The following is a 14,653-nucleotide window of genomic DNA, read 5'->3' as shown; positions in this document are numbered from 1 at the left end:
TCTATGTTCACATCCTTGTGAATGATGGTCTGTAGTTGGTCGGTAGTTTCCCTTTCACATAACATCTTCATCTGGTTTTGGTATCAAGGTAATCTGGCCTCAAAAAATGAGTTGAGAACATTCCAAATCTACTCTTCTAGCTATTTTGAAATATGCAATAAATTATTGTTAACTGGTGTTAACTTTAAAGTATACAATAAATTATTTTTAACCATGAGAACACTAAATCCTATTTCTTCTAATAAGTATTTTGTGCCCATTAACCAGCTCCTCTTTATTCCCCCGCCCCCAGCCTTCCCAGCCTGTTAACCACTATTTTATTGGCAGATACCCCAGTTATCCAGCTTTGATCATTACACACTGCATGCTTATATCAAAATATCACATGTATTCCAAAAATATGTATTATACAACTATTATGTATTCATAAAAAATTAAAAATACTGAAATAAGTGAGTTGTAAAATAGGCCCTTTTCTTTAACGTTCTAAAAGAGTTTTCATAGAATTGGTATTTCTTTCTTAAACTTTTAGTTGATTTCACTAGTGAAATCATGCATACCTGGAGTTTTCCTTATGGGAAGATTTGAACTACAAATTCAATCTCATTAATACAGGTATAAGGCTACTTAGGTTATTTCTTCTTTAGTAAGCTTTGGTTGGGCATTGCAAGAAATTTGTGTATTTCACCTAAGCTGATTTATATGCAAAAGATTATTTATTTATAATATTCCCTGGTTATCCTTTTAATATATTTGGAATACATCTCTTCTCTTATTTGTGATATTAAAAAGTTGTGTCTTCTCTTTCTTCCTGGTGAGTTTGATTATAGTTTTATCAATTTCATTGATTTCATAGAAATAACTTTTAGATTTATTGACTTTATTGTTTTTCTTTTTTAAATTTCACTGAATTCCACTTTATTTTTATTATTTTATTTCTTCTGCTTACCTTAGGTTTATCTGGTTCTTTTTTCTCTGATTTCTTAAGGTAGAAGTTGTGATCATTGATTTGCAACATTTCTTCCTTGTCAATATAGGCATTTAATTCCATTTATTTCCTCCTAAGTACTGCTTAACTGGAACCTCAAATTCTGACACACCGATTTTATTTTATTTCAAAATATTACACTTTCTAATTTCCCCTTCTATTGATTCTTTGACTCTAGACTATTTAAAAGTGCTTTATTTGGTTTCCAAATACTTGGGGAATTTTCAAAGATCTTTCTGCTATTGATTCCTAATTTAATTCTGCTTTGGTCAGAGAACATATTTGCTATCACCTGAATCCTTTAAAATGTTGAGCATTATTTTATGGTCCACAATATGGTCTATCTTGGTAAATGTTTCATGTGTACTTGAAAAGATTATATATTCAACTATTAGTAGACTGTTATACAAATGTCAATTAAGTCAAATTAGTTGATACTGTTGTTCAAACCTATTATATTCCTGCTGATTTTTAATTAATTATTGGGAGAAGATCCTGAAATACTCACTAATACTCACTAATACTCTTCATTTTTTAAATTGTTTTTTCCTCTGCGTTTTATTTTGGAGAATTTCTCTTGCTCTGTTTTCAAGTTTGCCAATCGTTATTTTTTTTAGCCACATCTAATCTGCCATTATACCATTCCATGTATTGTTCATCTTAGACACTATGGTTTCAACTCTATAAATTTTATTAGGATCTTCTTTATATCTTTCGTGTCTCCACTTAACTTTTTAATATATTGACTAAGTTATGACAACTGTTTTGATATCTTTGCTAACCACCTATGTCTGTTGTGGTTCGGTTTTGAGTAATTATACTCTTTATTAGGTGTTGTACCCTTCTGCTTCTTATTATGCCAGACATTACAAAATTTTTCTTGTTGAGCATGAAATACTTTAGTATTCTTGTAAATATCCATGTGCTTTGCTCTGGGAGGCAATTAAGTTACATGGAAAGAGTCTCATCCTTTTGGATCTTGCTGTTATGATTTGCTGGTGAGCCTAATAATTCGGGGCTAATTATTTCCTATTACTGAGCCAAGACCTTCTTAAGTTTTCTACCCATTACTATGTGAATTATAGTAATTTCCAGTCTTGCTGGTGAAAAAAGCACAATCTCTAGCCCTGTTGAGCAAATAGCACTATTTTAAGAGGATTCTTTCCCTGGTCTCAGGTAATTCCTTCACCTGCATGTGCTATCAACACCCTCCTGAATAATCCAGAGAGACTCTCTGCAGACCTCTGGGGTTTACTCTCTGTGCAGTTATCCCTCTCTGGTATTCCACCCTGTCCGCTCTCACTGCCTTGGTCTCCCTGTTCTCTCAGCTCTGACTCCTCAATGCCCTCTTCTTGTATCATGGCCTGAAAACACTCAAGGCTATAAGTCAGAGCACTTGTAGTATTCATCTCATTTGATTCCCTTCTCTAAAGATTCCTGTGTTTCATTTCGTAATGCCCAGTGTCTTAAAAGTTGTTATTTCAGGAGGATCCAAGATGGCTGAATAGGAACAGCTCCAGAGCACAGTTTCCGGCAAGAACAATGCAGAGGGTGAGTGCCCACCACATTTCCAAACAAATTTTCACTGCCCACAGACCAGGAGATTCCCAGACCAAAAAGCGCCACGAGTTTTCTGCATGGTGGTTTCAGCCAGTGCCAGGTTGGCACACGGAAACTCACACAAATCTGGGTGGCCATTTCAACTGGTGCCTGAAATGTCTGGGAGACAGAGCCTCCCATTCAACTGAAATGGAGGGAGCAGAGACAGGGAGCCCGGTGACCTGGTTCGGCGGGTACCACCCTCACAAAACAAGCAATCTGAAATTATCTGGATTGAGAGTTTCGCAGCAAGCACAGCTGGACCCAGGACGGTCCAGCTCAGTGGGGGGAAGGGCAACCACCACTACTGAGGCAGTCCACAACTACTGAGGCTACAGTAACCAAACAGCATGGTACTGGTACCAAAACAGAGATGCAGACCAATGGAACAGAACAGAGGCCCTGGAGGCAATGCCACACAGCTATAACCATCTGATCTTTGGCAAACCTGACAAAAACAAGCAATGGGGAAAGGATTCCCCGTTTAATAAATGGTGCTGGGAAAACTGACTAGCAGTGTGCAGAAAGCAGAATCTGGATCCCTTCCTGACATCTTACACTAAAATTAACTCCAGATGGATTAAAGACTTAAACATAAGACCTAACACCATAAAAACCCTAGAAGAAAACCTAGGCAAAACTATTCAGGACATAGGCATATGCAAGGACTTCATGACTAAAACACCAAAAGCTTTGGCAACAAAAGCCAAATAGACAAATAGGACCTAATTAAACTCCAGAGCTTCTGTACAGCAAAAGAAACAATCATTAGAGTGAATTGGCAACCAACAGAACAGGAAAAAATGTTTGCAACTACCCATCTGACAAAGGGCTAATATCCAGAATCTACAAAGAACAAAAACAGATTTACAAGAAACAAACAAACAAACCTATCCAAAAGTGGGTGAAGGATATGAACAGACACTTTTCAAAAGAAGACATATATGATGCCAACAAACATATGAGAAAATGCTCATCATCACTGGTCATTAGAGAAATGCAAATCAAAACCACATTGAGATACCATTTCACGCCACTTAGAATGGTGATCATTAAAAAATCTGGAGACAACAGATGCTGGAGAGGATGTGGAGAAATAGGAACACTTTTACACTGATGGTGGGAGTGTAAACTAGTTCAACTGTTGTGGAAGACAGTGTGGCGATTCCTCAAGGACCAGAAACAGAAATTCCATTTGACCCAGCAATCCCATTACTGGGTATATACCCAAAGGATTATAAATCATTCTATTATAAAGACACATGCACACATATGTTCATAGCAGCACCATTTACAGTAGCAAAAACCTGGAACCAACCCAAATGCCCATCGATGATAGACTGGACAAGGAAAATGTGGCACATATACACCATGGAATACTATGCAGCCATAAAAAATGACCAGTTTGTGTCCTTTGTAGGGACATGGATGAACCTGGAAACCATTCTCAGCAAACTGACACAAGAACAGAAAATCAAACACCACATGTTCTCACTCATAGGCAGTTGTTGAACAATGAGAACACATGGACACAGGGAGGGGAGCATCACACACTGGGGTCTGTTGGGGGGGCAAGGGAGGGACATTGACAGGGGGTGGGGAGGTCGGGGAGGAATAACATGGGGAGAAATGCCAGATGTAGGTGATGGGGGGATGGAGGCAGCACACCAAATTGCCACGTGTATACCTATGAAATAATCCTGCATGATCTGCACATGTACCCCAGAACCAAAAGTACAATTTAAAAAAGTTATTTCATATATTTTGTTTGCTTTTTTTTCTTTTGTTTATTACAGTTGTGAGGTAAATCCAGTTTCTTTACTCCATCATGGGCAGTTCTAAAAGATAAGAACTGACCATCTTGTTTGAGATGCTTCTCTTCCTTCTTAGAGAGGACTAAGAACTGGTCATATATATACCACATTCTTCCTTTATCAATATGTTTATAGTAATTTAACAGGATTTTGCATTGCATAAGCATGTTTGAAATTTAGGGGCATTCTATTCTCCACCAGGAACCCAGTGCCAAACTCTTCTTAGAATTTCTGATCAAGATTGAGTTCCCTGATTAAACAACCAAACATGAAACTAAAAGTGCAGACAACAGCATATATTTTGTATTCTTTGCCTGTCACCACCAAAAATACTTCTAGAGTTCTCAGTCATAGTGTATTAGGAATTGTGAAGATTAATTAGATGAACATTTCCAACGTTTTGGAGTTTGTGATCCTTTTCGGAGTTTGGAGTTGACTAACCATTACCTGCTATGTTACCATGATCTCTGTTTTCCAACTACAGCATTTCAGTTTCTTTAAAAAGACCAACCAACATTCTTTGTTAAACATAAAGAAAAGCATTGCTGGGTGTGATGGCTCATGTCATCTTAACACTTTAGGAGGCTGAGGTGGGAGGATCACTTGAGACCAGGGGTTCAAAATCAGCCTGGGCAACATAGTAGACCCATCTCTACAGAAAATGTAGAAAGTTAGCCATGTGTGCCTGTAGTCCCAGCTACTTGAGAGGCTGAGGCAGGGGGATCACTTGAGCTCAGGAGTTTGAGCCTCCACTGAGCTGTGATCACACCACTGTATTCCAGCCTGAACAACAGAGCAAGATCCTATCTCTAAAAATAAAGAAAAAGAAAAAGAATTTCATAAATGTTCTAGTAGAAGCAAAAGGGTTAACTTACCATGTTAGTGAAATATTTTTACTGCAAACCATACATTACTGTTTTTCCAGTTTTCTCTTTATAAACAAGCAACATCTGAATCCTTTTCTAAAATATCCCTTAGAACTCTTTTCTAAAGGAGTATATTTCATCTACAAAATTTCTAAAAATAGGGCCTCTCCCAACTTTCAGGACTAGCATGAGAATCACAGAAGCTAAATGTGGATGATGTGCCTTGAAAACTCTAAAATTTAGTCAAATCCAAGGTGTGATTATTTTACTTGGAGTCTAAATTCATCTTACTTAGGGAGACAGGGCCTTCAAAAAAATTTTCTTGCAAGACAATGTGGCAGGAGCGTGGATAAAACATACCCATAGCTCACAAAAGATGCGGTGTATCTTCTGGAAATGTCAACACAGCTAAACTCTCATCTTCAAGTCTGTGAAATAATTTCCTTAGAATGGCAGAGGAGGGGAAGCTGGCTCACTTTCTTATGGACAATATATGGAAGGAATTAAGGATCCAGCCAAATTTCCAAGGAAGCATCCCCAGAGAATAGCCTGACTTTGGCCAGGGACTTAAGCCACAACACCAAATGTGCTCCAGTAACGTTAGGGAGAAGCGGGGGTGGAAAGGAATCTTAGAAAAGGGAGATTCTGAAGGACTCGGGCCATCTGGACTGGGAGTAGATATGCTGTGAGGCTGCTATGCTGCCTTTCATGGCATTTGTGAGAAATCTCCAGATATGCATGAGTTATCCAGTGGCCTGCCTTGAAATTTGTCCAGGGGCCAAAATTAATCACGGGTTCTCCATAGGCAAACCACATGTACAATTGAGGCTACTTTATGTGTGAGGTTTTGTCCAGCTGAACTGTAGCTAATATTTTTCAAGTTGACATTTTTTATAATGACTTCCCATGAGATTGGCAGTGCTTTCTTTTGGCTTTTCCACTTTCTGAGTATTTAATCAAGCACTCGGTTTGCTTTGGGTCTTGTGCTCAGCTCTACGCTTGTCTTCTTTCATTTATTCTTCCTTGAAGGACTATGAGGGTGGAATTGTCATAATTTCCATTTTATAAATGAGCAAACCAGGGCTTGGAGAGGGTCAATGAGTTGGCTAAGAAAGGACGGTCAATAAGTGGTAGAGGAGAGTCGAACCCAGCTTTGTCTAGCACCTTCAGAAGAACTGGTCATTAGAGATGAGGGTCTAGCAGAAACATGAAGGCATCTGTCAACCAGCTCACTAAAGGCTCTGGGACCTGGTATGAATAATGAGCTTCTCAGCCAATGGCTATTCCTCTGACTGAAGCCACCAGAGAATGTTTTCTTCCAAAAGTAAGCAACTATACTAGAATTTATAATTTTTTTTCATCTTAGGCATTGTAGAAGAGTGATTATCAGAGAATATTCAGAGTTTGAGTCCTGCCTTCTGTCATTTGTTAACTCTGTGACCCTGGGTCTTCTCCATGTCAGTTTCATTATCTTAAAAACATGTAATAATATACTACAATCTTACAAGGTTTTTGAGAAAATTAAAATTTGTACTATGCTTTGCATATCCTAATTACTCCACAAATATAATTTTTAGAAAGAAATAAAGAAAAGTCTCAGGCATCTGAAAATCCCTCCCACGACAGTATATTGTGCAAACCAGGACTTCCACTAAAAAAAAGCAAAGTCAGCTGGTCTAGCTTACACACACATGCACAAGTGTACAGATGCTCTCAGAAACGAGAACTTTCATTCTGTTGTGTTGACGCATGATTAACTTCAGAGGAGCGGGCAATCATTCATACAACTCTCCACTTATCACTGCCAGCCCAGGCCCATCACTCTTCCCATTTGGAAAAGTCACTGGTCAAGTTCTAAAGGCACAAGTTGGGGCAACAAAGGAGGCGGGCACAAGTACGTATGTATCTGACAGGTGTCACTGATTTTATGCCTAAGGGAAATGTAGACACATTTGAAATTCTCATGTTGCTGTTTGAAGTCCTGTTCCCTCATTTACCTGAATAATTAGAACTGACTGTCTTAAAATAGATTTCATCCTTTTCCCCAAAGACTTAGAATTCATATATTTTTGGCCTAGACTTTTCTAGGCAGTGTTTAGATGATAAGAGTGAGTCTTGGGGTCATTTTACACTCTGAAACTGTAGTCTGCAGAAACGGACCAGCACACTGAGAAAAGGCGATGTATGGCTTAGGAGTCATTTATTCCCAGATGACCTGGGATATGGCATGCTGGTTTTAATGGTGTTATTCTGTGCTCCTTGAGTCTGGATGAGTTTATAAGTTTTTTTTTTTTTTTTTTTTTTAAATTTAAAAATATAAATGTGCCACCAAAAGTATTTAAAAATAATTCTCCCAAATGATTACATGATTTAGTTTATGTTCAGATTTGGCCATTGGCTATATCTCCTCATTTGTAAATGCAGAAATGGCCATCACCAGGCAACATGGCATACATTGTTAAAAGTTCATGTTTTTGTGTGGGTTGTCACGTTTTTGAATCTTGGCTCTGCCAACTACAAGCTACATGACTTTGTGTGAGGTTTTTAACCTTTATATTAGTGTATTCATTTGTAAAAGAAAACAATGATAGATTTAATTTAATAAAGGTTAAATAAAATCGTGTCTATAAAGTGCTTACATGATGCCTGGCCCATGGTTGCCCTCAATAAGCAGTAGCTTCTGTGATTACTAATATTCCTCATTCGTTGTTCATCAGTCAAGTGATACAGTGTATGCAATTCTTTGAAAGGTGTCCTGCATGGAATAAATATGGATTCCCCCCAAAGCATTCCACTTTTTAATGGTACTCAATCCTTCCTGATTTGTAGTCGTCATTTATTGTACACACAGAATATACCTGACAGACTGCAAGTTTCTTGAAAACAGGACCTATGTCTGAGTCTTTTTCTTCAAACTCCCTAATTTCCCCAAAAAGTCCACTTCAGGGCTTAATTCAGAACAGGAACCAAAGAATATTTGTTATATGAAAGAATGTCTGAATAGTTAAAGAAAAATCTATGCAACTATTTAAGAGTCATTTCTTATTGTAAGCCCTCTGAGGGCTGCCATCATCCAACCAACTCACCATCACCACCAGCCCACCGTCGTATCTTACTTCCATCATCAGTACTACCACCACCACCGCCTTCATTACTGTCACCTCCTCACTAGCACCATCATCACTATCGCCATCACACCACCTTCACACTTTTATCTCCATCACCACCATCTCCACCTCCACCAATATTACTACCACCATCATCCCTACCACCCACCTCAACCACAATCATCAGCAACAGCAAACACCTTCACTACCATTACCTTCACTGCTACCATGACCAGCACCAACACTATCATCACCACTGACTCTATCACCATCACATTATTATCACCCAATTACTACTTCAGATATCCACATTTTATCTCATTAGAAAGGATCACATAAAATAAAATGCCACCAACACTCGAGAACATTCGTTAGTTGCAACAGATGATTGCATAAAACATACAGAAGCAATGTCAGTGTACATCTGAATTCAGGTAGTCCACTTACTCCGAACCCTCAGTTTACATTAGTCTTGTTCAAATGTGAAACCTTCACGGAAGACAACCAAAATTATAATGACAATATTTATAACAAATCGCCAAGCTAAAGCAAATGTAACCATCTCAGTCTACAGCTTAAAATGAAGTAATGGGAGACTCAGTTTATTCCACCAAGAGCAACATGATGGTTGAGATTTTTTTTTTTTTTTTTTTTTTTGAGGTGGAGTCTCACTCTGTCACCAAGCTGGAGTGCAGTGGCACAATCTCGGCTCACTGCAATCTCTACCTCCTGGGTTCAAGCAGTTCCCCTGCCTCACCCTCCCGAGTAGCTACCATGCCCAGCTAATTTTTGTATTTTTAGTAGAGATAGGGTTTCACCATGTTGGCCAGGATGATCTCGATCTCTTGACCTTGTAATCTGCCCGCCTCAGCCTCCCAAAGTGCTGGGATTACAGGTGTGAACCACTGCGCCTGGCCAAGATTTCTTAATGATTTCATAAAACATGTTAGTAAAATCCAGTCATGACTGCAATTCTGCTGCCGATTTCATTTTTGAAAAGTGTACTGACAGGATTGCAAAACATTCAGCTGATATTCCCTGGATGACTCAGAAGCCAATACGGCTGCATTTTATTCCAGTGCAGATTTAAATTTAGCCCAAGTAAAAATACACATTCAAGTTTGATACATGACTGCAAAAATTAGAAGCAAGCTAAGTGTTAAAAAAAAAAAAAGTAAATGGTCAAATACATGCATTCATTCATTACAACGAATATTATGAAAACACTTATAAAATCAGTATGAAGCTTACAGCAATATAGAAAATGTTGTGACATAATATCATGTGAAAAGCAGGACATGCAATTAAAAAAAACTGTCAACTTACATGCCCACGGAAAAACAAAAGAACATATTCTGCATTAAATATAACTTGATTTGCTAGATTGTTTGATGTGAAACTTGGTATTTGAATTTTATATGGTATAATAGTACCTTTATCATTTGTAAAAAATATATATATATAGTAGAATCTTGGATGTGTAATGAGGAAAGAGTGGACAGGTGTAGAGGTAGAGAGCCTGTCCAGTGAGTCTGAAAATTCTGTAAACTTCGGGACATGAGGTTTCTTCTAAAACAACATTTCCTTTAAGAGTGACTTGATAATTCATTGTTGTGAGGGGTTGTCCAGCGCGTTGGAGAATATTTAGCAACAACCTCTATTCACTAGATGCCAGTAGTGTCCTCCAGTTTTGACAATAAAAAATGTCTCCAGTCATTGCAATATGTCCCTGGGGGTGGGGTAGGGTAGAACTGCTCCCACGTGAGTTTTTACCAGGTCATCACTAATACCCTTCCAGTTCTATTATCCTATGATTAATTCAAAGCCAAAATAAATTGGCTTTAAAAACAAAACAATCTATAAGTCAGAATAAGATTAAAGTTAGAAAAATGAAAAAGAAAAACAAAGCCTGTGCAAACTCCCTTAAGCATAACTCCAGTCTGAAGGTGCACATTTCATTGAAAAGAGTATCAGCTGAAGTTATCCTAAGGTCTGGGGCTGCTTAAAGCTGGGAGCAAGCCCTAGGCTGAGTTAGGGTTGGTATTTAAAATGCATTACAAATTATCCTGTTTTTTTAATTCTGAAAGTGGGTTAGCTGTATCTTAAGTACTGGTTAATACAGCATTCAAAAAAAATTCACAAGAAAACATCTGCAAGGATAATACAGCATATTTGATGAAAGTGCAAGGCTCGCCAGTGGGCCAATAGTTGCAATTTAATTAGAATTAAACTACCCATTTTAAAATTACATACTTTCAAAGAACAAAGTGTATTTTGTTGGTACATAATTAGAAGGGACTGCATGTTGCAAGGGATTTTTAGATTGCAGATGTTATGTTCAAAAAGCCTGTATCTCTAGATAATCCCTACATATTTAGATTTTAAACAGGTTTTGCCAGATAGATGTTGGATCAATAGATGGATGCTCTTGAATAAGATAAAATTATAACCTAGTTTACCTGGAACTCTTTAGAAACCTAAATTCTCATTTCTATTCTCTGATTCTAGATAGCCAATTATTTTCAGCTCCATTGAGAGCACAGATGAAATTTGGCACACCAAAATGGACAAATGTGCAGTGGCTCTTAAACTTCAGCCTACAACAGAATCACGGCTACTTGTTAAAACCCAGATTGCTGAGCCCTGCTCCCAGAATTTCTCATTCAGTAGTCTGGGACAATTGCTGAGAATCTGCAAGTCTAATGAGTTCCCAGGTGATGCTGATGCTGTTTGTGTAGGAACCACGCCTTGAGAACCACGGACAGAGATGATCTCAAGCCTGAGGGCATACAAAAATTACCTACAGTTTTTACAAAGTTTGTAGCTTTCTCCTCCTCATGCATACTCCTAAATATGAAACAGTAGTTATCAAGAGGGCTTAGGAATCTGTGCTTACAATGAGCTTCTAGATCATTTTAATATAGGTTGTCCTTAGGCTGCTCTAAGTAATAGAAGGGCCAGGAAAGGTGACAGAATTGAAGATGAGTTAAATTCAAATCAGAGCAGATGGGGAGAAGCAGAGAAAGAGCCATAGGAAGGAAGATAGTAATTGCACTTCTTTCGAAAGAGGGTGTTACACAACTCATTGCCAGCCCACAGGACTCCAGGAACTATAAATTTCTTAAACGGTTAAGATTCCTGACTTTTCCCAGCCTCTCAGTTCAAGGGCAGAAAGATCAGCCATCAGCCATAAGAACGACATTATAAATGGGTAACAAACACAGCATATGGAGGTGCTTATGAATGTTACCAACCTTTTATTTGTGCCATACATCTAACTTATCAAAGCTCGTTTGAGTCACTGAATAAAATATCTGAACTACAACTGGCGAAAAATGATTGCAAGAAAGAAAAGAATAGCACGAAGATCCTAGAAAACACTGAGGATCTGAGACTCAGATTTATTTTAAAGGATAAAAAAGACACATGATCCTTCCATCTGAAATGTTCAGTGTTTCCAGGCTATCCCAACCTGACATAATCATCTCCAGAACTCTCAGCATACTTCAATTCACTGCAAGAGAAATTGGGTGGGGTAGGATTTACATTTTTTTCCCTGCTAGAGCTATGAACAATGATTTCTTCAGCCAAATGGGACCTTACACTAACTATACGTATCTTGATTCTCAGAGAGCTAAAAAAAAATAAAAATAAAAAGTAATGAAAAGTCTTTCTTTTATACTGAACACCTGTCCTTAGCAATGGCTGCAGAGATGCTCTTCCTTCCTTCCTTTCTTTCATATCCAGTCATATTTGTCTTTCCTGGAAGGCTCATGCTTCTAAATTACCAGACTTGGAATGCTTAACTAGCTATCACAAATGACAATTTGATACTCTAACACTCTGCCAAAACACCTCTTCTCTTTCCCTTTTTAAACTAAACCATAAGAAATTCTTGTGCCTTGAAGGCTGCTGTAATTCACATATTATTAAAATGAACATGCACAATTAACATCCACTAAAAAGAAAAAATACCCATTTGAATGTCTTAATGCCATGGTACCACATATATCCAGTTTTACTGCACCATTTCTTTTTTTAAGCTAAAATGCTTATTTTTCAACTAATAATTGATTTTTTTTATCCTTAATTGTAGCTTCTACAAAGGTAAGTTTAGCTGTTTTAAAGATAAGGTTCAAATATTTATATTTTAGAAATAGTTGTGGAGATGTGTTAAACCGAAGAAAAAAAAATACATCCAGGGAAGCTACTAAGAATGGATATTATAGTACAAAGTTGGCCCCCTTTTCTTTTATACGTACGTATTCTAACTACCATATTACGCTTTTGGAACAATGCTTAAAATGCTGGCATTCTGCCAAACAAGCATTTTGGAAGATTCCAGATGCATAGGTGGAATGGCTGAATAGTCTCTTTGGAATTAAAAATAAATTTATATGTGGGTTCAGAGTCGGTGGGTATATTTAGTACATGATATGTTTTGATATGGGCATGCAGTGTATAATACTCACAGCATGGACAAAGGGGTACCTCATTCTCATCATGGAATGCTGAGAATCATCACTCATCCTTTGTATTACAACACAACTGAATTACACCTTTCGGTTATTTTTAAGTGTTTTTAATTAACTGTAGTCACCCTGTTGTGCTATCAAATAGTAGTTCTTTCCTGTTCTTTATTTTTTCCATACTCACTAACCATTCCCACCTCCCCTCACATTTTTTTAATGAAAATACAGACTTAATCCTTTGTATGTGATTTGTTTGAAATTATTACATTTTTACAAAAGTTGTTGCTTTGCCATTAAAATGTATAGAGTACGCATCAGGGGAGTTTCTATTCTATCATTTCTGGGTAGCACAAAAGTAAAACACACTTTCTCATATTATCACAAATTCTGGGACAGGGACACTGGTCAGGCCAACATTTAAAAGTCATTTTGATACCTCCTTTGCTCTGATGTTCTCTGTATGGTTTCCTTCTACGTCATGCTAACCTTCTAAACGGTGGATTCTAGAGAAATCTTAAGTTTGGTAAAAATATCAGGGACATTTCTGAGAGCTTCTATCAGTGATCTCCCTAGCAGTGCCTGTCACCATTCACTTCTTCAATGTCAATAGAAAGTTGTATCTACCATAATGAACTTAAAAAAATAAGTTGCTTTAGAAACGAGCCTTAACTTTTTAATTTTCTACTAGTGTTAAAAGATGAAGATCAAGGCTATTTAAACATTTCCATTATGACTTTTCTTGAGCTCCTGACCTCAGGTGATCCACCCACCTCGGCCACCCAAAGTGCTAGGATTACAGGTGTGAGCTGCCACGCCCGGCCCTTTATGACTTTTCATTTTCTTACCAGAAGTGAGACTTGCAATTTCTGGTGATTTTTGATTCTTTTCATAATTGAACATTAATTTTTGTGGCTCAAACATTTGGCTCGGAAGGTAAACCAAATATTCACTTCCATTGTCCTCTAACTTTACAAAAGATGATTCTCTCCCAGAATTTAATTCTTGGCCAGTGAAGCCATTCTCTTCTGAGAAAACCTCCTGTAGCTCAGTAACAAATCTAGAGGGAAAACAAGAAAATACTTCAGGCGAGGCTGGATAACTTCAGAGAAGGAGGCAAATAAAACATCCTCAACATTTAACATACTTATTTAATTATCTCCTTAAAAAACAAATTGGGTGGTGAAAATATAAATCCATTTCAATCCAATAATTCATTGAGATTCATTATACATATTATTTTTTAAAACTCTGATGAAAAATGTCTACTTATTCTATCTTTTCTCACATCTGCTTAGAGCCTATGACGTACTACTTTGGAAACCAACCTTGATTTGTGCAGAGTTTTATTGTTTGTTTGTTTGTTGTTTCTTTTGAGACAGGGTCGTGCTCTTTTGAGACAGTCACCCAGGCTGGAGTACAGTGGTGCAATTACAGTTCACTGCAGCCTCGACCTCCTGGGCTCTAGCGATCTTCCCAGCTCAGCCTCCTGAGTAGCTGGGACCATAGACGCATGCCACCATGCCAGGCTAATTTTTAATTTTTGGTAGAGATTGGGTCTTGCTATGTTGCCCAGGCTGGTCTTGAACTCCTGGGCTCAAGCAAACCTCCCACCTCAGCCTCCCAAACTACTGAGACTACAGGTGTGAGCCACCATGTTCAGCATGTACAGAGTTTTAGATAAGTGAAAAGAAACTCACAGGCTATTTGAAACAATCATATTATATCTCAGATTGATACCATCACCATGGAAAAGGCAGAAAATAATCACTTAATCTACCAAGCACTGCTGTGAGAAAATATTGTATAA

General features: G+C 37.8%; 1 protein-coding gene across 1 annotated transcript in view; it reads right to left on the bottom strand.

Annotated features, from left to right (window-relative positions):
• COL6A5 (collagen type VI alpha 5 chain) overlaps nucleotides 1-14,653 on the bottom strand; it is a 116,771-nt gene that overhangs the window by 14,037 nt on the left and 88,081 nt on the right. Inside the window, exon 37 of the mRNA XM_010335823.3 lies at nucleotides 13,692-13,903. Coding sequence (XP_010334125.2) covers nucleotides 13,692-13,903 — 212 coding nt within the window. The remainder of the gene's footprint in view (nucleotides 1-13,691; nucleotides 13,904-14,653) is intronic.

This window comes from Saimiri boliviensis, chromosome 9 (assembly GCF_048565385.1).
Source record: "Saimiri boliviensis isolate mSaiBol1 chromosome 9, mSaiBol1.pri, whole genome shotgun sequence".
NCBI classification, from domain to species: Eukaryota; Metazoa; Chordata; class Mammalia; order Primates; family Cebidae; genus Saimiri; species Saimiri boliviensis.
Note: the sequence above shows the minus strand (reverse complement) of the source record. Positions and strands in the feature narration are given on the sequence as shown.